The sequence below is a fragment of the Andrographis paniculata genome, unplaced genomic scaffold, assembly GCF_009805555.1.
Source record: "Andrographis paniculata isolate CXL003 unplaced genomic scaffold, ASM980555v1 Contig55END, whole genome shotgun sequence".
Lineage (NCBI taxonomy): Eukaryota > Viridiplantae > Streptophyta > Magnoliopsida > Lamiales > Acanthaceae > Andrographis > Andrographis paniculata.
Genome location: NW_026137590.1, coordinates 2,422,714 through 2,444,753, shown reverse-complemented (window position 1 = coordinate 2,444,753; position 22,040 = coordinate 2,422,714). Strand labels below are relative to the sequence as shown.

The 22,040-nt window shown below is 35.4% G+C and overlaps 3 protein-coding genes across 6 annotated transcripts; 1 reads left to right on the top strand and 2 right to left on the bottom strand.

The window, feature by feature from the left end:
- Positions 1 to 4,971, bottom strand: LOC127256304 (plant UBX domain-containing protein 10). The gene is made up of 4 exons (XM_051282257.1): positions 3,732 to 4,971; positions 1,087 to 1,257; positions 778 to 981; positions 1 to 442 (listed from the first exon to the last, which is right to left on the bottom strand). The coding sequence occupies exons 1-4, from the start codon at positions 4,506 to 4,508 to the stop codon at positions 215 to 217; spliced, it is 1,380 nt and encodes a 459-aa protein (XP_051138214.1). The 5' UTR covers positions 4,509 to 4,971; the 3' UTR covers positions 1 to 214.
- Positions 4,972 to 7,775: 2,804 nt separating this feature from the next.
- LOC127256513 (uncharacterized) lies at positions 7,776 to 14,699 on the bottom strand. Of its 3 annotated transcripts, none has more exons than XM_051282563.1 (16): positions 14,487 to 14,699; positions 14,264 to 14,398; positions 13,779 to 13,865; positions 13,512 to 13,583; positions 12,903 to 13,095; positions 11,556 to 11,674; positions 10,902 to 11,288; positions 10,681 to 10,815; positions 10,416 to 10,526; positions 10,003 to 10,158; positions 9,538 to 9,750; positions 9,144 to 9,310; positions 8,922 to 9,036; positions 8,656 to 8,736; positions 8,342 to 8,542; positions 7,776 to 7,909 (listed from the first exon to the last, which is right to left on the bottom strand). In XM_051282563.1, the coding sequence occupies exons 1-15, from the start codon at positions 14,613 to 14,615 to the stop codon at positions 8,342 to 8,344; spliced, it is 2,301 nt and encodes a 766-aa protein (XP_051138520.1). In that variant the 5' UTR covers positions 14,616 to 14,699; the 3' UTR covers positions 7,776 to 7,909. The 3 variants fall into 3 exon arrangements, with proteins under 3 accessions (XP_051138520.1, XP_051138521.1, XP_051138519.1); XM_051282562.1 differs by lacking the exon at positions 7,776 to 7,909 and adding an exon at positions 7,968 to 8,223; XM_051282564.1 differs by lacking the exons at positions 7,776 to 7,909; positions 10,416 to 10,526 and adding an exon at positions 7,967 to 8,223.
- A 2,612-nt stretch (positions 14,700 to 17,311) lies between these two features.
- Positions 17,312 to 21,212, top strand: LOC127256508 (cell division cycle 20.2, cofactor of APC complex-like). 2 transcript variants are annotated; one of them, XM_051282556.1, is made up of 9 exons: positions 17,312 to 17,617; positions 17,728 to 17,823; positions 18,118 to 18,297; positions 18,370 to 18,636; positions 18,720 to 18,822; positions 19,290 to 19,603; positions 19,694 to 19,852; positions 19,949 to 20,126; positions 20,385 to 21,212. In XM_051282556.1, the coding sequence occupies exons 1-8, from the start codon at positions 17,516 to 17,518 to the stop codon at positions 20,090 to 20,092; spliced, it is 1,365 nt and encodes a 454-aa protein (XP_051138513.1). In that variant the 5' UTR covers positions 17,312 to 17,515; the 3' UTR covers positions 20,093 to 20,126; positions 20,385 to 21,212. The 2 variants fall into 2 exon arrangements, with proteins under 2 accessions (XP_051138513.1, XP_051138511.1); XM_051282554.1 differs by lacking the exon at positions 20,385 to 21,212 and having other exon boundaries at positions 19,949 to 20,289.
- The last annotated feature ends 828 nt before the right edge of the window (positions 21,213 to 22,040 follow it).

The following is a 22,040-nucleotide window of genomic DNA, read 5'->3' as shown; positions in this document are numbered from 1 at the left end:
TTGCTTTCTAAACAACTCCCAATACAGAAGAAGAAATCACTGAATATTTGTTCCAAACAAACAAAGGCAAATATATATATATATATATATAGCATGCCATGCTTGCTGTATTGATGCAATAGATAAAACAATCCACCTACCAACAAGTCAAGTCGATCACGTACACATAATTATTATGATTATGATTATGATAATGATTATGATTATGATAAGATTAGGTCAACTCGACAAAAAGGCTTGCCTGTGGATGTAATCCGGCTTCCTTCAGGGACAGAGAGAACTTGTCTTCGCTGTAAACAGTACGGGGAAAGTTGGAGACCAGCCTGTATCCATTAACTTCTAAGCATCCTAAACAATCGACGTAGTCATACAGAGATTGTATTCTTGCACTGCAATGGAATCTCCTCTCTTTCCGCTCTCCAGATGGAAATCGAACCAATACCTTCAACATTCAAATTTACAAGACAAATGATAGAAGTCAATAAGTAGCTCAACAAAGTTGTCTATAGCATCCATCTCTATATATAATAGGGATAAAAACTCGGCCACTGTTTATGCACTCTCAAAGGGAAAGAGAAAACAAATGAAGATTAATTGCACTCCAAACTGCTTGAACCCAACCCGAATTTCCGCCCCATAGAGACTAAAATTCTTTATTCATATGAAAGAAATTTCACTTCTGTGAAAACATTTTTCAGTATCTAAAAAGCAGTAGGTGATTAGATATCGTAATATTTCAGTATAGATAATGAAAATAAAGCAGATTTTGTTACTTACTTGAGTAACATCAGGCCCTTTCTCAGGTTCGGGGCCAAGGGATCGAGCTTTCTCCTCACGCATCTTAGCTAAAGCAGCTTCTCTCTCAGCTGCTTCTCGTGCGGCTCTTTCCTGGGCCTCCTCTTCCTCTTTCCTTTTCCTCTCAGCTTCGGCAGCTTCACGCTCCAGCCGTTCCTGTTCTTCTCTCCTCTGGCGCTCCCGAGCCTGAACAGTTGTAAAAGGATAAATAGAAACTCTTACTACGTAAAATTACCTGAATAGAGAAAAGTTTATTAATAATTATTGAAAGAACATCACAAAAGGGCATACTTGATCAGCCTCTAGTGCTGCTCGATAAGCAGCATCCTGTTCCTCTCGCAGCCGTATATTGTTTCTTCTTTCTTCAGCTTCAGCCCTTGCTGAAACGAGAACTGGAGCACTTTCTTCGAGCACTCTCTGCAGTGCTGTCATCATTTCTTGCGGAGATTTTGGGCCCTCAACCTGCAAGTGTACAATGCGGTACATATATAAGCATATGGTCGAGCACACTTAGAATGACACTCAAAAGGAACACCAACGTGATGAACAGATTCCTAGTAATCTTAAACAATGTTAGTGACAAACATATGATTAAAGTTGAAATGGTAGATCAAATTAATCATAGATCCCTTACCAATTGAACCTTTCCGTTCATTTACAAATCATGAAACCACTAGATGCAACAATACCATGCCTTGATTCATCTAAAAGGCAGAGAAAGATCTAGGAAGAACTTGAAACAAACTAAGGGACATTTTACAATTCAACTTATATGTCAATGTGTTTTGGATATGGCCAAACCACACAGTAGAATAGAAGCTGCGATTTACTTTCCAATTTAAACATACATTTGTAATGCCCAGAAAAACATAGAATCTCTTTTGACATAATCATCCAGAATTTGTAAGAACACAGATGAAAACTGAATTAATATATGCAAAGCATTGTGCTTTTTAGCAAAAATCTTTAAATTCCCATTCGTAAGACTCCAATACAAATTCCAATTCTATTTCAAACCCTGAAACCTATAACAGTCGGGGAAAAATTAGGAACCTATGTCATCAATCATTTCTAGCTTTCATCAAATATTTACTGCAGAAAAAGACGTAATAAAACCACCTCACATTAATGTTTTAAAGTTCAAGCAGAAAAACAAATAAAAAATCTTTATGCTATTATTCTGGACAAGAAGACATCATTTCATAAACACGGAAGTAAGTGTGCGTTAGCTTTAATATGTGAATCCTGTTGGTCTTTCTAGAAAATTAGAACACTAAAAATTTAAATACACCTTCATTCCTCATCTGATGTTATGATGAAATGTAAAAATCAATAATCAGAAATCCTTAGAATTGCATATAAATCAAATGAATTAAATATATACATATAATAGAACTCAAAACATATCAGCTGCCAACTTCAAATAGGAAAAGGTTGAAGGACATTTTATTTTACACATAAAACGATGTTTCAAGAAAATAGTAGAACACCAATGCCAAGCTGTAGGACCCGTACAAAGTGATGTGGAAAATGCACTTCCAAAATACTAAAAACACAAAAAGATAAAACCTTATTTCATATCGCAATAGCTGTTCATCCATTTTCATGAGGAAAAAATAATCCTAACCTAATAATAATAAACTGCATAAATGCTCAATGTTAAGGCATATGTCCCTGTCTTTTCAACATTGTGCCTTATCAAATGTCTTCGCCAGCTTCCATTAATATTCAGAAAAAAATCCAGAATACTCTAGTGTTCAATAAAAATCCTCTCATACCATCTTACCAAATGATCATTGAATGTTGACATGGTTAATTCTTCGAAAAGTATTTTCTATATATTCCTGACTTAAATCCATTACTCATCAATTTAATCAAACCTCCACATATAATGATACGATAAACCCATCCTGATATCTACCATTTCTAGAGGAATGGAAATTGTCAGTTGAGTAACAAGATATATGACCACAAATAACAAATTAATTTGATAACCATTATGTGTTTAAAGGAAGCAAAACAAAAGATATCCAATATCTTTTCTTCTCTTAGATAATAGGAATTATTTGAAGATAATGAAAGCAATCTGCACACTCAACATTTTTCGCTCAATGCAATGTATGTTTTTATCACACATCAGTGTTTCAAGTCAGTGAAAGAATGCACATGTACATCCTCATATCAGAATGGAACTCTGATGTAGTTACAAGAAAAAGATTTACCTCTATATAAAACATTATAGTAAAAAAAAAAAACATATATAACAAGCTCCTCGTGCCCAATTCTACCAAGCACTGAATATTTTGGTGAAGTAGGAAAGTTGGAAAAGACTAACAGATTATGCACAAAGAAAATGAATTTTAACTAACAAGGGCACAGAGACAGAAAGATTTCACTATCACCATCAAGAATAAAGACACGCTAATCACAAAGAAACACAAAGCATCACACCCCACCAGGTAATCTTTCTTAATTTAAAAAATCTATGGAAATCAACTTATGGAAAAACATCATACAAAGCTGCAAAAATCTGTACTGCATACATTCAAAAGTTGTAGGCACTCCAAACAACAGCCTGTATTCTTACTACATATCATCAAAGAAGTTTTCAGTTAAATAAGCACACTCAAATCCTTACTCTACAAGTCTACAACATGTATTAAAGGGAATTTTGCTATTCGAAGCCCTTTATGCACCACTAAGCAATATAACATAAATTTAGCATTATACAATTCATAATAATAAGAAAAAGAATTTCCTAGCCAAAAACATTAACATCCAACAACTATTTGCCATTCTTGAAACTTCAAATCCAAGACAATCCAAGCCACTTAAACACCCAAAACACAACTAAACCCTAAACCCTAAACCCTAAAAAGGAGAAAGAAAGGCACATAACATTTGAAATAAAAAAGATATTATCAAACATGCACAACCTGTTGTAGCAAGGCGATCCTCTGATTCGTTGCTGCCATAACAACAGCACAAAATGGAAACCTGGAAGCTTTCAAACTATTACTCATTTTGAACCCTTCACTAGACTTGACACTCCCTCCCCACGACACAAAATTCTCGTTCAAGAAGGCAACTAAAAGCTCATTGCACAATGTCCTCGCACAAAACTCCGGCGTGTCAGGGTGCTCCGGCGAGTGCAAGTAAACAAACAATAGCTTATACTCATGTCGAGACCTCTGCAAGGCATCCATGAAACCCTCGGTTGCGAAATTCGGCCTCAATCTCCCATACTCCCTCTCAAAACTCGAAACAAATCCGATCGCCTCCGTGGCCGACTGTGACGCCGCCGGCGACGCTGTCCCAGCCCTAGACGCGCCGTTCAAACCAATCATGCCAAGGGAATAAGACAAAACGCCTCCTGCCGCCCACATACCTAGTCCAATTGCCCCGGAAATCAACCCTAGGCTTCCGGAAATGACGGAGAAAGGAAGTGTCACTAACTTCCAAGCGAGACCGGGGGGTTGATCATTACCATTAGCGGGCAGCAAAAGGCCTTGACCTTCCTCCTGATTCGACCGCGTACTGGCGGATGCGGATACTGAGGAGGACGAAGGCCGGTGAGTGTCGGTGGAGGTGATGGACGAAATCGCCAATTCGAGGTCCCAATTGTGAGCGGAGAGAATTTCAGTGCACAAATCCGTGTCTTCGAGGCCCGTAATTGCTTGAAAATACGCCAATTTATCGGCCACATCCCCCATTTCTGTAAGCTGCAAAATGAATTCCGATCCAATCCAAGACGAGGAAAACCTCCCCTATTCTGTTTATTTCTGGGAAACCTCCCTCGTTCTTTGTTGCTCTCCGAAGGACCTCACAGGGACGTCTTCTTCCCCAAATTCCGCATATCAGAGAGGAAGCAGCCTGAAATTATTTTATTTCACCCGAATCCACCCTCCTGACGATGAGATCTGCAATCCCGTCCTCTATCAATCTATCTAGTTAAAGACCGGTTCTGGCACACCTTGGATTGGTTAAGCAGACTACTACTGGTAAAGACGGTGGGTTGGGGAAGACGAATTCATCAGATCACGATGATGGACGAGACAAAAGCGACGATGGCCTCGCATTTGGGATTTTAGGGTTTTAATTTACTATATGTTATAAGTTGTATCGTACTGTGAAAATCAAGGTAGGGTTTGTTGGATTTCGGTTTTGGATAAATGTGTTTTCTGGGTCGAAAATATAAAAAATAATGACTTTGTTTGTTTGCCGAACGCATTTATAACACACTATTGTTAATATATATATATATATATATATATCTCTTTTTACAAAATTTAAACATTCAATATAATTTTATTTTTATATTAAGAATATAATTTTTTATACTTTATATTAAAAATAATTATTAAAATCAAAATGTTAAATACACAAATTCAATATTTTGAATTAAATTGTTATTTCTAATTAATAAATAATATAATATTTTATATATATATGTATACTATATTTTTTAAAATAATATAACCTCTTATATTAAAAAATATTAAGGGGTTGAGTTTTATTGATTGTGTTAAATTAATTTTACTTTATTTTTTTTGTGAAATTTATTGTTTTACCAAATTAGGTGTGTTTTAATAAAAAAAAAATTAATATATTTTTCGATTAATATTAAAAAATATAATATATATAAATTCATATATATAATATATATGTAAATTCATATAAAATATAGTATATAATTTATATCCTAAAAAACACGGCGGAGCCGGTGGTGGACCAAACCTACTATTCGTTCCTTCCAACATGGGATAGGACGGAGCCACTCGGATTGACACTCATGCTTCAGGTTCTCGGTTATAGCCCGTCCATGTGTGCGAGTTTCTGGTCCTGTACGGCTGATTGACAATATATATTTTGGTGCATATGTCTTGGTGCATGTACGTGTTCCGAATTATTCTCTCAATGGTATATCATGGGCGTGTTACGCACAGGGAACGGCTGGTTTGGGCCTCAGCGTGGGCATGTCAATTTCCGGACACGTTACATATGATATCAAAATAGACCTTGACGGTGGTGGCGAACGAAGCGACAAAGTGGGGCATTGCTCGGAGAGCATGTCGGTGGCACGTCAAGGATGAGCATATCCTAAGGGAACTGTACATTCCAGAGCGGAGTGCTCTTTGAGTGGGGGAGTACGCTCGACGTTGCCGGGCATGTCAAGGAAGAACATGTCCTAAGGTAACTAGACATTCCAAGAGGGGAGTGCTCCCAAGGTGGGGGAGTACGCTCGACATTGCTGAAGGGTCAAGAGGACTGAGCTTTGTTCGTGAGGGAAAAACCACATTAAGGACGATCTTCAGACGAAAATCGCACAAGCCGCAACAAAGGGTATCCCAGATGGTGTGCGGAGATACCCGGCGGAATGGGTCGCATGTGGGTTGTCTATGACAGAAGACCTTGCTGGCTGTTGGTGAACACAAAGCGTGAGGGTATGCAAAAAAGGGTTGAGAGACTGACACCTGAGGCATACCGAAGGTGCAAGAAATAACGTCAGTGCACTTAAGTACATCACACGAAGGCGTTTGCGACTTGAAATGGGGTAGTATTGTCACGGGTTGACACTTCTGCCTCAGGTTCTCGGGTTAAGGCCATCCCATGTGTGCGAGCCCCTATCCTATACGGTTGATTGACGGCATATGTCTTGGTGTAAATACGTATTCTGCATTATTTTCTCATACTGTATGGTATATTCTGTGCGTATTGCGGACATGGGACGGTTGGTCTGGGACTCAGCGCGGCGTGGCCTAGCGCCAAACGTGTCAACTTCTGGACATGTTACACACCGCTTTGGTTAGCTCATCCATAAAAAAGAGACAAAGACTAAAAAGAATATGACGACCACATAAAAAAAAGACACTTTGATTAGAAATGTACGTTGTCGAACCATTGGTGATCGGAAAAAAAAGAAACATTGACATTGTATAAAACAATTTAAAATAAAATATGTTTTATTATACTACCGATATTTTTTTCTCATATCTAATCTATATGTGCATGGTTTTTCAAGTTCGCTAAAATTGTTGCATTATTTACTATTATCATGGCATGACACTTATTTTGTGAATGACGTTAGACTTCATTCTAAATTATGACATGATATATTTTGGTTCAAGTATACATGTCACATTCGAGATATAGACGCCTCAAGATTTAGAAAGATGAGTGAGTGAGTGAACTTGCATCTTAGGTATTATATGTAAATAGCTAACGGGAAAAATCACCTGTTTAGGATTGTATTTTTATAAAAATTCATAAATCGGCTTGTGTATAATAAGATGGTGTTATATTTTAACTTTAACAATGTAATGTAAGACCCGAAACATGATATTGATGATCTCTTGACGCAGTGTAGCAGTAATATTATAGTATTTGTCGTATGAGCTAATAAAAAGTGTGCATGAATAATTTTTAATATAATACCATTTGATGCAGTATAACAGTAGTAATTCTAGTATGAACTAACTAGAGGTGTAACATAAACAATTTTTCATATTATAGTATTTGGTATAAAAATTTAAATCTTAATATAATATTTTAAATAAAAGAATATCTTATTTGTCCAATTGAAAGATTTACAATTACTAATTAATGAGGTAAAAATCTTTTTCTCCTGGTCTTTTAATTTGATTTGATAGTATTAAGGTAGATAAATATAAATATGAGGTTATGTATAATTTTTAATATGATCATTCTTATTGAAATGAAAACTATATACCTTTTATTTGTAAAGGTGAAAATAATAAAATACTCTTTTCTTCTGCTTAGTAAATATATATTTTGCTATTTTTTAATATCCAAATATATAAAATCTATTTTTTAAATAAGAATGAGTCTCAGTTCATATTACAATTTAGTCCAATTTAAGCAAAGTCAAAATTTTATTTATTTATTAATTTATTTTGAAAATACCCGATCACGCCGAAATAATGCCACAGAACGCACATGTCACCTCCTGTTTAACACAGCTCAGCGTCGGATCACGCCGAAATAGTGCCACGGAACGCACATGTCACCTCCTGTTTAACACAGCTCAGCGTCGGGGCGAACACATCATCGCACGCCGGAGGATAGAAAGAGCGAATTTTATCCACTTATAATCCTATTTTTAGAATGGCAAAAATTAATATTTAAAAATAATACTCCCTCCGTCCCTAATGTATTAGTGAAAATAATTATCCTATAATATAAATAATTATAAATTAAGATTACAATAACTAATTAGTTTAATTAAAATTAAAAAAAATAAATTTAAAAGTTTAAAATGAAATTTAAGTGTATAATCATTTTCCAAAAAAGAAAAGTGACATGGCATGTGGGACGGATAGAAACGGCAACGTAGACATGGTCCGTGGAATGGAGGGAGTAATAGGCTTCACTTAGAAGACAAAAATTCAAGGTGGATTAGAGCACCATCTGCAGCAGGTTCATTTGGATTTAAACCATAAGTTCATTGGACCGTATATTTGCAAAATAATACTAATATATCAGTCTTACATCTAGAGAGAAGCAGCTTAGGAATGGGCTGGCTTACCTACACAACTCCATCCTTGAGGTAATCCAAGTAAGGGAAAAGTTTGTCCGCATGAGATCCATAGTGTCGTGAAAATATCGAAACCAGTCTATTTGTGTTTTCGGCATTAACTCCCCTCCCCAAGCACCTGTGGATGGATGCTAGTTTAATCAACTCGTTCCCAATCACAATGTGGTTTTCGCCGTAAAGTTTTTCTAGGATCTGTTGGTCAGACAGGCAGGCATTTATGTATTAGGACAATGCATATAAAAGATATATATACACGCATATGCACTTGGAAGCTTGTGTAATGTTAAGATATGTATTTACGTTACCTCAATGGATGCCTGGCAATGCTCCATTGCAGCTTGCATATCTCCAGTCGAACAAAATGCCTGAGCGATGCTATCTTCCACCTAACAGTGACAATTGAGTCAGTCGAGGATGAGTTCAGGGCGGGGTATTGTCCCTTAAAAGCTATAGAAATGTAGTGTTTAAATGAGAAAATCAGGAATGTATCAAAATATAAGACAATGTATAATGATAATGATGATGTTAATCATATCTGTAGCTGAAAATTTGACAATTTTTTGTAAACTACCTCAGCAATTCTTTTGTTGAAAGGGTGCAACCGACTTCTTAGAGTTTCAAGAGATTTCAAAGAATCCGCAATGAGATTAGTTGAGGTTTCACCATTAGCAATAGCATCCTGCAATCTGATCAGAAACAGAGATTATTATACGAAGTATTATGATTATCTTAGATAATAACTTCTGATTTCATCAAGTTTAGAAGTTTTAGTCCCAAATTGGAGCAATAATACCGTCCGATACAAATCTCAGCTTCAGCGATTGTGCTTTGGGAGGCTTGTAAATCACAAAAAGTCCCACAACTCAAACAATAGCCGGGCTTAAAGCAGCTGCTAAAATTAGTTTGATCAAAGATGCGTCGAGCCACTCTACCAATGTCACCATCCTTGAGTGCGTACCCCTTTTGAGATATAATAGCACACAAAAATAAGATGCACGGAAAAAATATGTGATGATAGTAATAACAGCAACCGTTTAAGCCCTTATTAAATGCTCATTATGCACTCATGTGAAGAACAAAGGAGAGTATATTATGTGCATGAAATCAATTACTGTTTTGTTTTGCGATAAATAATCACGGTGTTCGCGTGATATCTATTTGAATTAGAAAAGGAAAAAACATATTACCTGCATAGTCTTTGATCCTTTCAATTGCTTGTCTTTCTCATATTTGACAATGTGACTGTCGAGGACAACACCAAAACAATTTGTTCTAACACAACGATAACCAGAATGCACCAGATCTGATAAATTTACTCGTGCACAGCCGCTACACTGACATGTAAATAAGTACTGTTCTTCTAAAGACTTGCGTCGATGGCTGCAATTCCATTGCCCAACCTGTTACCAATATATACTTGCTTAGAGCAACAATCTATGTCGCTATACATATTGCACGAAACATAAACAGCATTAATGTACAAACGTATAGTTACTTCTTATTGTATTGGTCCATAGTGACCTTTTTCCATGTAAGGAATTCAATAGATTTCAACAGGTTGTCTGCACTGTGTGCTTGGGCATCTTGAAGTTACAATAGAATTATATATGTATATCACAAACATGATATTACAAGCATCCAAAGACGTATACCTGTGGGCCATAAGACAGTTCTAGTTCTGATCCTGCAATGACATTTTCTGTTGCTCGTATGAAGAGGCTACGTGAAATGAAATACGCATGAACATTTGGTTCGCAAGAGTGGTTGAATAAACTTCCACCAGGATAGACAGCTTGAGCCACTTGCACCTAAAAATGATCATCTAGGCAGATTTAGAACACTCAAATTATCAACTGAAGTTTAATGGAACAGCCAAAAACCTAGGAAATATGGAAGGAGTCTATGATGATGATATTTTGTCTTTCTAATAATTCTTGGAGGATAAATACTGCTAGCACTTTTTAATGTGGGTCCTAATTGAGTAAGTAATCAAAAATTGTTGGCAACATTGAAGTTGTATGGATATTTCATTGCAAGCATATGAAGATTTGTGAGTATTGAAAACCTGTTCCATAGGACTTGTTCCGTCAAGATCTAGCTGCTGCTTTCCATCAGCATATCTCATACTAACAATTGCCATGGAATTGATCCTAATTTGCGATAGGAGAATGATAATCTTCATTCAAAAAAACAAATGTAACATAAATATAATGCAAATAAATTTCGAGTGTATGCTTATTAACACTAAATAAAATAATACAAATTAAAACAGCTAAAATCACATAAACAGTGTAATGCAGCTTTTCAAAAGCATCATGCACTGAGATTACCTCTGCAGCTGTGGCTGAGTTTAGAGGAAATTTGGCACTGAAAAATTGTTGAAGACAGCATATCAAAATCATTGAATACACGTGGAACTCCAATTTGCATTTAGGTGGAAGCTTTCCATAATTCTCGCAAAGATCCTAGAGATCATCAAGGCCATCAGTTTGAAGACATCAAGGGAATAGTATCAAACATATAAAAGAAAAAAATTTACTTATAAATTTACCAAAATTCCATGAATTTTCACATCATTGCTGCCACTACTCTGTATGTGCTTGGCTACAATGCGGCCTACCAGAACCACATCAGATGGTAAAACTGCAGACCAGTGCATGCCTTGACACTCATGTTTGTGCTCAGCTCCAGATTGAAGGTCTGAAACTAAAGTGCCTTGTGAAATTACATTTCCAACATATTGTTCGAGACCTTTTGGCAAGTCTTGTAAAAATCCAGAATTTCTCTTGTATTTTGGATGATCATGCCCTCCAGCTTGCACTTGGCACTTTACTGAGCAGAACACTAGACTGGAACATGCCACGCAGGGTACTGTATCTGCCGGTAGTTCATTGAAGCAGAAAGCACAATGAGTTTCCCGACAATTCTTTAATATAATCTGCATCAAGGGCAAATAAAACGCTAAACTTGTGCACATCCAAGTCCAATCAATTTTTTACTTATCATCTGCATCATTCCAGCACAAACATTGTATTATTCACCAAGGTATGCAGTGAAGTAAGACAAGTTCAAAATATGAGTCTAGACAAAACTTTACAACATAATAAATAATTGGCATATGAAAAGGCAAGGAACCAATGAGCAGAGATAAAAAATTTATTAAGTTATTTGCAGGGTAAACTTGTATTTGTTCTTTTGTTCATACCGCCGCATAAGGATCTTCCCTATGAATTAAAGAAGCCACAGGAATATCAGTGAATGAAGTTAATCCTCTCCCTTTATTTCTTGTGGAGATACATTTGAGTTCCATTTGAAGTCTCTCATCTGTCACATAAGACCTACATTATAAGAATCAAGGAAGGAAAGAACACACGTTACGAGAAAGTAAAAGATAACTGAACCAATGGGTTAAAACAATATGGAAAAGATAAGTAGTAAATGGATTAAAAGTTTCATAGGAAACAAAATGAGTTAAAACAGAGAAAACAATGAGGAAGAAAGACAAAGTAACAATTTGATTGTTAATAATAAATTTCAAATAAGTGAGGAAACAAACTACTATCAGCCCATGATCAACCCTCCACCAGTAAATGGGAAGTTCACTCTGCTAACTCTAACTATAGTAGAAACTATGAGTAAGTGTTTTAAATTTTTGAAAGATTTTGGATTTAAATTATTTTGAAGTGAAAAACTGAATTTTTGAAAGTTGAACTGTGTTTATATAGAAATTATGGAAATTTTGAAAGTAATGATTATTTGATTGATGGGTAAAATGGTTTGAATTTATTGTTGATGTGATAGAAAAAAAAATGATTTAGAAATAAATAATAGAGTTATAATGAGGTATAGAATTTGTTCACTCAATGAAAAATTTTCGACCAGCTTCCCAATTAATATTATAAAAGTATACAATATAAACAAATATTTACATTTTAATATATATATATTATCCATTTAAAATAATAATAATTCAATACAAAATATTTCTTTTTTATATTACCAATGCATTCGTATCTAATACAAAACAAACAAACACCATTTTATTTATTTATTTATTTTACTGGGTAGGAAGAATGTCAGAAAGTTTTTACAGTGGGAAAATCATGCATCTGCAGCAGTAGCAATCTGATAGACAGTCCTTTGCAGAAGTTGCCAATTATTCATAAGAACATTCCGAGTCATGATTTGTATATATTTTGGCGACAGTAAAAATATATGGACAGGAATTCAATTGATAAACAGTGCCAAACGAGTCCAAATGCTTAGTCTAAACAAACCTAAATCATGTGATCTCTGGTCCTCCTAATTATTTTCTTAGGATATAAACTTAACGTAGAGGTTTTACATAAAAATTATAGAATGGTTCACCACAGATTGAAGTGACGAAAATTTCAGAATATTTAGAAACATATAAATTTGACGACAATTGAGAAATTTCAAACTAGATCACTGTAGTGGCTTCATGAATTGCCAACACACATGTTCAGAACGCAGCTCAAATAACTTAATGTAAATAAAACAGAAATTTAAATGAATGCTGTGCAAAGTAAACCTGAGGTGTCATCATTTGATTTTCCAGAATCATTTCTTCTCAGCCTGGACTGCTTTAACAACACTTGTAATTCGCTCTCTATCTTTTTTCTCCCACTCAAGGTTTCCTCAATCTTCAGCACAACATTCAAATCATTGATAGCATCATCATAGTTTCCCAGTGAAGAATTTGCTTTGGATCTCCTATACCATGCCTGCTTTAAGGTATATATTCTCATTTTGACTAAGAAACACCAATACAGGGAAAATCTGGAAGCAGAAACAGTATCAAAGCTGAACATCAAGAGGTCTTTCCCTTAGATTATATTCAGTTTGGCATAACTTACCGAACTGCCAACCCATTACCATGATGCATAAAAGATAATGGAATTCATTAATTAATTATTTTGTAAAATTGAAGCACTGTTCGGCTTGGAAAACCTTCTGGTTAAATTATACATATTCAATCAAAATGATCCTAAGATAATGGATAGGAAGTCAGTGCGCAGCTCATATATTTTCTGCGAGGCATTCACAAAAAATTGTAAATCGACATAAATTAGGTCCAATCCTATCAGGATCCAAAATTAACATCACTGGCATGAGGTAGGCAGTGGAACAAACATTTTACCTTAGCATAGGGTGGGTAAATTGTGAGAGCCCGGCTACAGTCACGCAGACATTCGAGAAACAATCCCATTTCCTGAGATAAGTCAGGAATAGACAATAAAATTGCAGAGATGCACAGGGAAAAACAATTCCAAAATCAACAATTTTTTTTCAGTGAAGACAAAACACAATAACCCAGCCTTTAAAAAGATCTGAGCGCCTATGTATGAGATAAGCTTTTCAACATTGCCACTCAATGACATCAGAATCACAGTGAACCAAAACTCACATGCCATGAAGAAGCTCGGTTAAAGTAGAGGGTTGCAACCAAATTTTTTCCCTTGTCTTCAACATCCATTGGAGCAACACGCAGCGCCTGTTTTATTCATGTAAAAAGAAGAAAAGAATGATAAACACCAATCCATCATCCAAGTAACAGAAAGGGTTAACAAATATTCATGCTCAAATCCAAAACAAGTTTCATAAAATCACGACCTCATACAGCAAAACAAGTTCCAGAAGTTTAAAGAACTCATCTGCACATGAATTTCAGAACTTCAAAGATATTTCAAACATTTATGTCTTCATCATATCTGTATGCTCATAATCAGATAATTTTGTAAGTGTACATACATATATATATCTACACATACACGTACAATTAATCTTATAAGAAGAGCATAAACAGTGACATCAAGCAAAGGCATTGCTACTCAGACAAAGTGAAGAGGAAAGAAATGTGAATTTGGGATTAACGGTTTCTCTTTCATCAACCTGGGAATAAAAACTCGAAGCACTAGAATAATCCCCTTTGAAAAAGCATTCATTGCCTTTGGCCTTAGCTTCCATCGCAGCTTCCTTATTCTTGCCACACAGAGCCAGTTCGGGGTCGGTCAAATCGCTGACCATCTACAAAATTCAGCAACAAAAAATTCAAAAATAAAAATAAAAATAAAGAATATCCAAGGAAGTTCCATGCTATATAGCATAGGCGAACCTGAAGAAAAAGGGGGAAGCTTTGGAAGAAATGGAGTAGGTGAGAGCATGTCAATGGGAGGTCCTCCTTGCTACTTCCTTCAATATCCCGTTTCAGTGCTTCAGGGATCGCAGATTTCAGCTTCTCCATATATTAGGGTTTTGGGTGGGGAGAAGAGTTGGGGCGCCAAGACGACGAAATGTGAAAATGAAATAAACTTTAGTCACGTAAGGGATGGCGTACGGGTGTGAAGTTGTGACCATGGTCCGCTCCGTGTGTATTTGCCTTGTTGGGATAGTAGGTTTGGCGGAATTAGTTCTCACGTTATAGAAAAAAAATCAATTTATCGGGACTTTAATATATTTATTTTTTGTAATTTTAAAAATATCAGTATTATATTAGAATAAAGTAGAAATAAAGGTAAAAATATTGAATTAATTTTATTAGTATAGTATGATATAAATGTAATGATATTTGTATAATATATTATAAATTGGAGACTGAGGGTGTATAATATATTTTTTCATTTGATAAAAAAACACAAAGAACGAATGATTATAACAACTTTGTTAACTGTCCAATTGAAAGGAGTTTTCATGAATCGTCGGTCTTTTAGTCCAATGGTGAGGTTTGCATCGGACATTTATAATTTGACCACGTATTTGCACGCATTCTTGACGGATTCTTATATAGCACTTGATTATATTAAATTTTGTTTTTTGATATCGTAATTTTTTTTATTTAAAAAAAGAAAAATAATAAATTATGTGGGACAAACAAAAAAATAAAAGAATGAACAAATTAAGTAAACTGTGAAAATATATTTTTATTAAAAACTGTTCAAACTAAATAACATTAGACTTATATTTTCTATTGTTTGAATGATAGGAATGAACAATTACATAAGGTATTTATTGATGTTATATATCCAATGGACTGACTATGATTAATTAAATTTTACAAATTGTTGGACATGGATCAAAAAGCACCCAAACGAGACTCGAAGACAAAAACGGAGCCGGAGCTCCCTGGCTACGGAGGTGCCCAGCAACAATAGAACTCCATGCCGCGGAGCCAAAGACTATTGCATCCACATAGCCGAAAGCAACAATCTCAATTGGACTATGATGTCTTCAAAAAGCAAAGGATTCCTGCATCCACTGGGCCGAAAGCAGCAGCTTCCACGGATTAAGAGGCAACAACCTCCATTAATCTCGGGGCAGCAACTTCTTGGACTATGGTGCATCCATCCCGGAACAATACTTCCATAAAGTCGAAGATTTTTGCCTCCACCGAGCCAAAAACAACAACCTCCATTGGCTTTAAATTAACAGCTCCATACCGAAAGTCAATAAAAGATCCACATGCTTCCATATTTCATTTAGAAGACTCTTTTAAAGGGAGACTGTTATAAAAAAGAATTGAAGAGTCAAATAACTCAAAGTTATTGGGATGAAACCCCTTAAACCAGCCAACTAAGGTATAATGGAGGCAGTTTGAAGTGAGTTTGGTTCAAGTGCAATAGAGGCGGTTTGGAGTAAGTAGCGGACCGGTTCAAAGCGGTTTGGAGTAAGTTGCGGACCGGTTCAAGTGCAATTGAGACGGTTTAGAGTGAATTCAACGGTTGAGAATTGAGTGGAGAGAGTTATCATGCGGTTGGAATGAGTCAACGGTTAGAATTGAGTGAAGAGAGTTGCCAGACGGATTGAAAGGAGTTTGAAAGAATAACTGCACCACTCTCTTAGAATGGTGGTTGCTTATGTTATGATACACAGAACACGCTTATCTTATGATACACAGAACATAGACACGCACAAAAATACACATTTCTTCTACAGGTCTTTTATCATTTTATTAGTTTATCTGTATATTTTAGGAGATTGTCCAATTATATTCTAATTTATGTTGTCTTTTATTAATTTTTTTTCTTAATTAATATTTCTAGTATATTTTTATCCGATTTTCAATAGATTTATCCGAATTTTAGTAAATTTTAGTTAATTCATTGCAGGCTCCACCAAATGAGCCACCTCTAATCCCACGACAGATAGAAGATTATTTTGTTATTTATTTTATTAAAAAAAACTATTTAAGATATTTTATTATATTTATAATTAAACATTAATCTTGAACGATAAAAATATTTTATGCCTATTTTAATTAAACACAATAAATTCATACCGTAAATAAAATAATTTTGTGTATGGCTACTAAAATATAATAGAGTTTACCCTCCAATTATTTTAGTATTCAAAACATAAAAATCCATGTATATTAGTCTTGTAAAAGTGGTCCAACCATTAGCTAGTTCCGCTTTCACCCGTCAACTCTTGCCTTATGTAGTAATTAAAAAAATATTTTTGTTTATTTATAATTAACATTTAAATCAATTTTATAAAAGATGTGTAGTTTTAAATATAGATAAAAATATTTATTTTTTTTAAGAGAGATTTTTAAGAGAGATGTAGAAATAAAAGGGTTTTGAGTACGTCTATTATAATATTGTATGTTATGTAGTTAATGTGTTTGTTTGGAGGATTTGATTAGATTTTCACTATTCATCCCAGGTTTTCTCTCCAAAAATATCAAATCAAACACCTATTTTTTATTTTTTATATTATACTAAAAATCAATTTTACATTCAAAACATCACGTCAACACATATTTATATCACATCATACAGCTATTCAAATTTAAAAATTTTACTATTCAAATTCCAACTTAAAATCCAAACCCCCACACAAACACAAACATAAGTTAATTTATATTTGTTAAATATATTATTTTTGTTCAATATATTTGAATAGTCCTTTTGCAAAAATAAAAATGGCGACGGTTGGACAGAATGCAACCGCCGCTTTCCTTCCAACAAAACAAAATTCAGAAAATGGTTACAAGACATTTTTTCGGCGCGAAGCTGTAGTGCAGCGGCAGAGATCGTACCCAACCGATTCCTGCAGCTTGATTGAAGTTCTCATCAAGTTGAGCTGTGGAATTGGGAGATTGACGCTATATTCGATTGCTTTATCCTAGGATTTTATGAGCGGTTAATGGAAAGCAGCACCATGGATGGGGATTGCGATTGGAGGCTTCAATCGGATTGGTACTCTCCGAATAGGCTCCACAGCAGTCCCGTGGAATTTGATTTTCCGGTAATGTTGTGGCGGTGGTATTTTTCAAAATTTCTTATGGAAATTCACAGATTATGGTTTGTTTCTATTTAGTTCTGAGGATTTATGGTCTTGTTGTTCTTGTTATGAAGGGAGATCGGTTCATTCCGAATAGGAGCCTGATGGATCTCGATCAAGCTCACGGGGAATTGACAAACAGGACTGATAACGGACTGCGCAAGACCAAGGTCGGTCGGATTTCGATTCCTTTTGGTTAATTTCCTTTCCGATTTCTCAATCATGTTTGCACTTCACAATTGCTGTCTTCTTGAATTGAGTTCTTAATGATTATTGAAGTTCAGAATTACGCTTCATCTGAGTACCTTTGGGGTTCCTTTTTATGTATGTAATCTCCATTGTTTGGAAGGGTACAATTTAGACAGATTTCTAAACATTGATTGTTATGAGAAAGTATGAATCCAATGAACTGTGAGTTTGAAGGATCTGAATGAAGACAGTGACGTTGTTCCTCTGCAATGCAGGTTGAATACCGTCGACAATTGGAAAATTTGAGGCTGGATGCCGAAGGGCGGCCATTCCAAATGCTGGTTTTCAGAGGTAGTCCTAAATCGAGTAGGAAAACAGGGCGTCTAATAGATGAGATGCGGCGCAGTGATGAGGAAATCCCGGCTTGTCGACCATTGATGCGTCAATTCCCTAAGGTATATTTACAATTATTTCCCAAATAATGTTCAGCTCTATGTTTTTCTCATCGAACGACGTATGCATTGCAGAGGGCATGCCATATTTTGGATGCACCCAACATGAAGGATGATTATTATCTCAATATAATGGATTGGGGCAAAACCAACATTCTTGCTGTGGCTTTGGGAGCAAAGGTTTACTTGTGGAATGCCGATACTTGTAAGATTGAGTTGTTGTCGGACGTTGGGGAGGGCAAGTATCCTGCCAGTGTGTCGTGGTCTGAAGATTCGAAAATGATAGCAGTAGGATACAGTTGTTCCAGAATACAGATATTCGACGCCGAATCTCTCAAACCTGTGAGTGCTCTGAGCCCAACACATTCGGCGAAAACTTAGCCTGTTAAGTTTTATTTGTTAAGTTCATGTGCATCGTTCGACAGGTGAGATGTCTTAATGGTCACGAGAGAAGAGTTGGGTCCCTTGCTTGGAACGGGAACATATTGTCGTCTGGAAGCTGTGATAGAGCTATCGTTAATCACGATCGTAAGTTTTAAATCATCTCCTCCATAAAAGCTTAGCATGTTTGTATAACAATAGCATGTCATTTTAGATTGCTTCGATTATGGGGCTGATTGGAGACCTCAATCAACATATGAAAATATTATATGTTGCAAGTGAAAATACTATAGATAACGAATGAAAATATAATAGACAACAAATGTTGTATAAAGTATTAGTATTAGTATGTACTGGTAGTTCTATTTATCAACACATGAAAATACTATAGATAACATATTAAAATATAACAAACTATAAAATATTAGTATGAATTGTTCGTTCTATTTCATATATGTTACGTAGATTTATATCTAATGTAACACTGTCAGCACGGTGCTAACATACCCTCCGCCCATTTTAGATTCATTTTACTTCGGATCTTCATCCTCGGGATAAATTACTAATTTGTTCGGTTCGATTATGGCTGATATTCGTGTTGTATGTTGCGACAGTAAGAGCAAGAAGAATGCTGTCCTGTATCAAAGAGCACAAAGGAGAAGTCTGCGGATTAAAGTGGTCGATCACAGGCAACAAGCTGGCAAGCGGAGGAAACGACAATGTAGTCTACTTATGGGACGCGTGTAAAATGAGCTCGATGCACTATACCTACCAGCTCGCCGATCATTGTGCAGCAGTTAAGGCCCTCGCGTGGTGCCCTCACGACTACAACGTGCTGGCCACCGGGGGAGGCTTGAATGACGGATCCATCAGGACATGGAACACGCAGAATGGAGCTTGCATCAACAACATCGATACCAGGGCGCAGGCAAGTTAAAAAAACACCTAAGATGCTCGACCATATCCCGGTTTATCTGAACTAATGTCATAACTTGAATTACATGTTCTGTGTTGCCAGGTTTGCGGGCTGCTCTGGAACAGACATCATAAAGAGATACTAAGTGGCCATGGCTACGGCGCGGAGCACAAGAATCAATTGTGCCTGTGGAAGTACCCTTCTATGTCCGAGATAGGCGAATCGGTCACTCATAGTTCAAGAATCCTCCATCTAACACAGGTTTGGTTTGATGTTTTATATCAACAACTCAAGCTCTGTAGTCCGTAGCGCAAAATTATCTTGACGATCAAATGCTGTTGGTTGGGTTGTGAGCAGAGCCCTGATGGCCTAACTGCAGTCTCGGCCGGAGAAGATGAGACGATACGTTTCTGGGAAGTGTTTGGTCCAGCATCCCAAGCTGATTCCAAGACTTCATATTTGGAAGGACTCTTGTCTCTCAAAACAACACCACTTAGATGAAATGATAAGAACAGAATCTTGGCCTATATATCAGGTACACAATTTTTTCGAAATTTCATAGCTAATATTCAGCAGATTTCTTCTACACGAATCTCTGGTCTTTGTTGCAAATGTGAGTTCTGTATATTGGTATAGATTATGGCTTAGGGCAGAATCTCATATTTAAACCTTTTTAAGGCTGTCTAGTTTTCCATGGAGCTTTGTGCATATAAAATCAATAGGAAAACACCATAGAAAAGGCTTAAAAGCTTCTTTTTTTTTTTTTTTTTTTTTTTTTCCATACAAACACAAGAACAAGAAATGAGGATGAAAGTTGAAGTTGTTCATACTATTCATTGAGGAAACAAACCTTCATGAACTGATAAAGGTCCCGGATTTAGCTCTGCATTTGTAGCGGGTTGAATATTGGCGAAGTCGATAAGAGCTTTAATCGATGTAGAGTTGCTGAGGGGAGGAGAAGCAACAATGGGAACAAGCTAGAAAAATGGTGATCTGATCATACTCGAATAGTACAGTAAAAGCTCCTCAGATATCGAACTTTTAATGAAATTTCAAGAGTTTCTGCAAATTGAGTTTTTGCTCACAATATTGAGAATCGATTAAGGCTGTATTGTATATAGATTGATGAGGCTTTTGCAACCAAAGTTGAAGATGATAAACAACGTATCGTTAAGGTTCTAAGCTTGATAATCATTCAGTTCATGTTATATTATAGTAACATATTTCCTAGGCCATATAGTTCATTTTGTTGTGACGGATTAGGATTAATGATCAAATAACAAACATAAAACGTAAAGAAAATATACATTTACGTAGTTCACCAACAACGTGTTGGCTACGGACATAAACGGAGAAGGCCAAGGCCAGGTTTATTGACTTATAATCTCTAATTCTATTTAAATAAACCAAAAGAATACATCAGACGGGTTCAACCCAATACCATCTCAAAAGTTCAATACTACCGTTGGCTCCCTCAGACCCAGGCAAAGGTGACTTTGCCCCCTTGACCCCATCTCGCTAACTGGGCAACGATACCCAGCGAAGCTCAGCAAAATAGCAAACTAAATTAAATACATATCAACACATTTCAAGAACAGGAAATAAGAACTAATGGCCTATAACTTTTATAGATTTACACTTGAACAAAGCAACAAGTTGAGAAAACTAGTGTTAAAGAAAATCTAGGGTGTATAGGGAGAGAACCCATTGCTTGCATTTTTTTTTTTAATTATTATTTTTTATTATTTTAATATTTTCTTGTTTGCATTGGGTTTTCAAATAAAGCAGCTTTGCTTTTGGACCCAAAAATATTTTTTTAAGAAGCATGTAGGATGTGCTTCTCAAACCAGAAGAAGTTTTAAAACTTGAATTCTGAAATTATTTCTAATAATAATAATAAATAAATAAATAAAATAGCATAACATAATACTACTGTGCCAATCCTTTGGCAACTGGATGCAACATGTTCTCAATAAACCTATATTTTAAGACAAATAAACCAGACGGAATAGACACAATTTGAATGCCAAGAAACTAATCTGTATACCTAACATCTTTGACGGTGAACTCCTAGTCAAGATAGACCTTAACGTAAAGAATAGTTGGAAGATCGCTCCTTTTAATAAATAATTATATATTAAAATGAAGATAAATAATTAATTTAATTAATATTTTAAAAATTTATAAATTAAAAAATTCGAAATAAAATTAAATGTATTTTTTTATTAAAAAATAATATAAGATGTAGGATGAACAAAAATATTATTGAAGATCGTCTCACATTTCATGTTATTTGATAGGCTATTTAATTTTATATTTAATTATGTCTCATGCTATTTTTATTTTTGTGTAAAAAATGATAAAATTTATGTAGTTTTGTTAATTTGTTCTAGTATTCAATTTTTTTCAATAAAAATTAATAGTGTTTATATAGTTATATGTGTGTTTG

What these genes read in the sequence shown, in the direction of transcription:
- LOC127256513 (XM_051282563.1), bottom strand. Translation starts at nt 14,615, where the DNA reads ATGGAGAAGCTGAAATCTGCGATCCCTGAAGCACTGAAACGGGATATT. An exon ending in TTTACCCACCCTATGCTAAG is followed by an intron (nt 13,096 to 13,511) that starts GTAAAATGTTTG and finishes ACCTTAAAGCAG; the next exon opens with GCATGGTATAGGAGATCCAA. An exon ending in ACTCAGCCACAGCTGCAGAG is followed by an intron (nt 10,527 to 10,680) that starts GTAATCTCAGTG and finishes TTTTGAATGAAG; the next exon opens with ATTATCATTCTCCTATCGCA.
- LOC127256508 (XM_051282556.1), top strand. Translation starts at nt 17,516, where the DNA reads ATGGAAAGCAGCACCATGGATGGGGATTGCGATTGGAGGCTTCAATCG. An exon ending in ACGGACTGCGCAAGACCAAG is followed by an intron (nt 17,824 to 18,117) that starts GTCGGTCGGATT and finishes TCTGCAATGCAG; the next exon opens with GTTGAATACCGTCGACAATT. An exon ending in TGATGCGTCAATTCCCTAAG is followed by an intron (nt 18,298 to 18,369) that starts GTATATTTACAA and finishes TATGCATTGCAG; the next exon opens with AGGGCATGCCATATTTTGGA.
- LOC127256304 (XM_051282257.1), bottom strand. Translation starts at nt 4,508, where the DNA reads ATGGGGGATGTGGCCGATAAATTGGCGTATTTTCAAGCAATTACGGGC. An exon ending in GGATCGCCTTGCTACAACAG is followed by an intron (nt 1,258 to 3,731) that starts GTTGTGCATGTT and finishes GTACACTTGCAG; the next exon opens with GTTGAGGGCCCAAAATCTCC. An exon ending in AAGGGCCTGATGTTACTCAA is followed by an intron (nt 443 to 777) that starts GTAAGTAACAAA and finishes TGAATGTTGAAG; the next exon opens with GTATTGGTTCGATTTCCATC.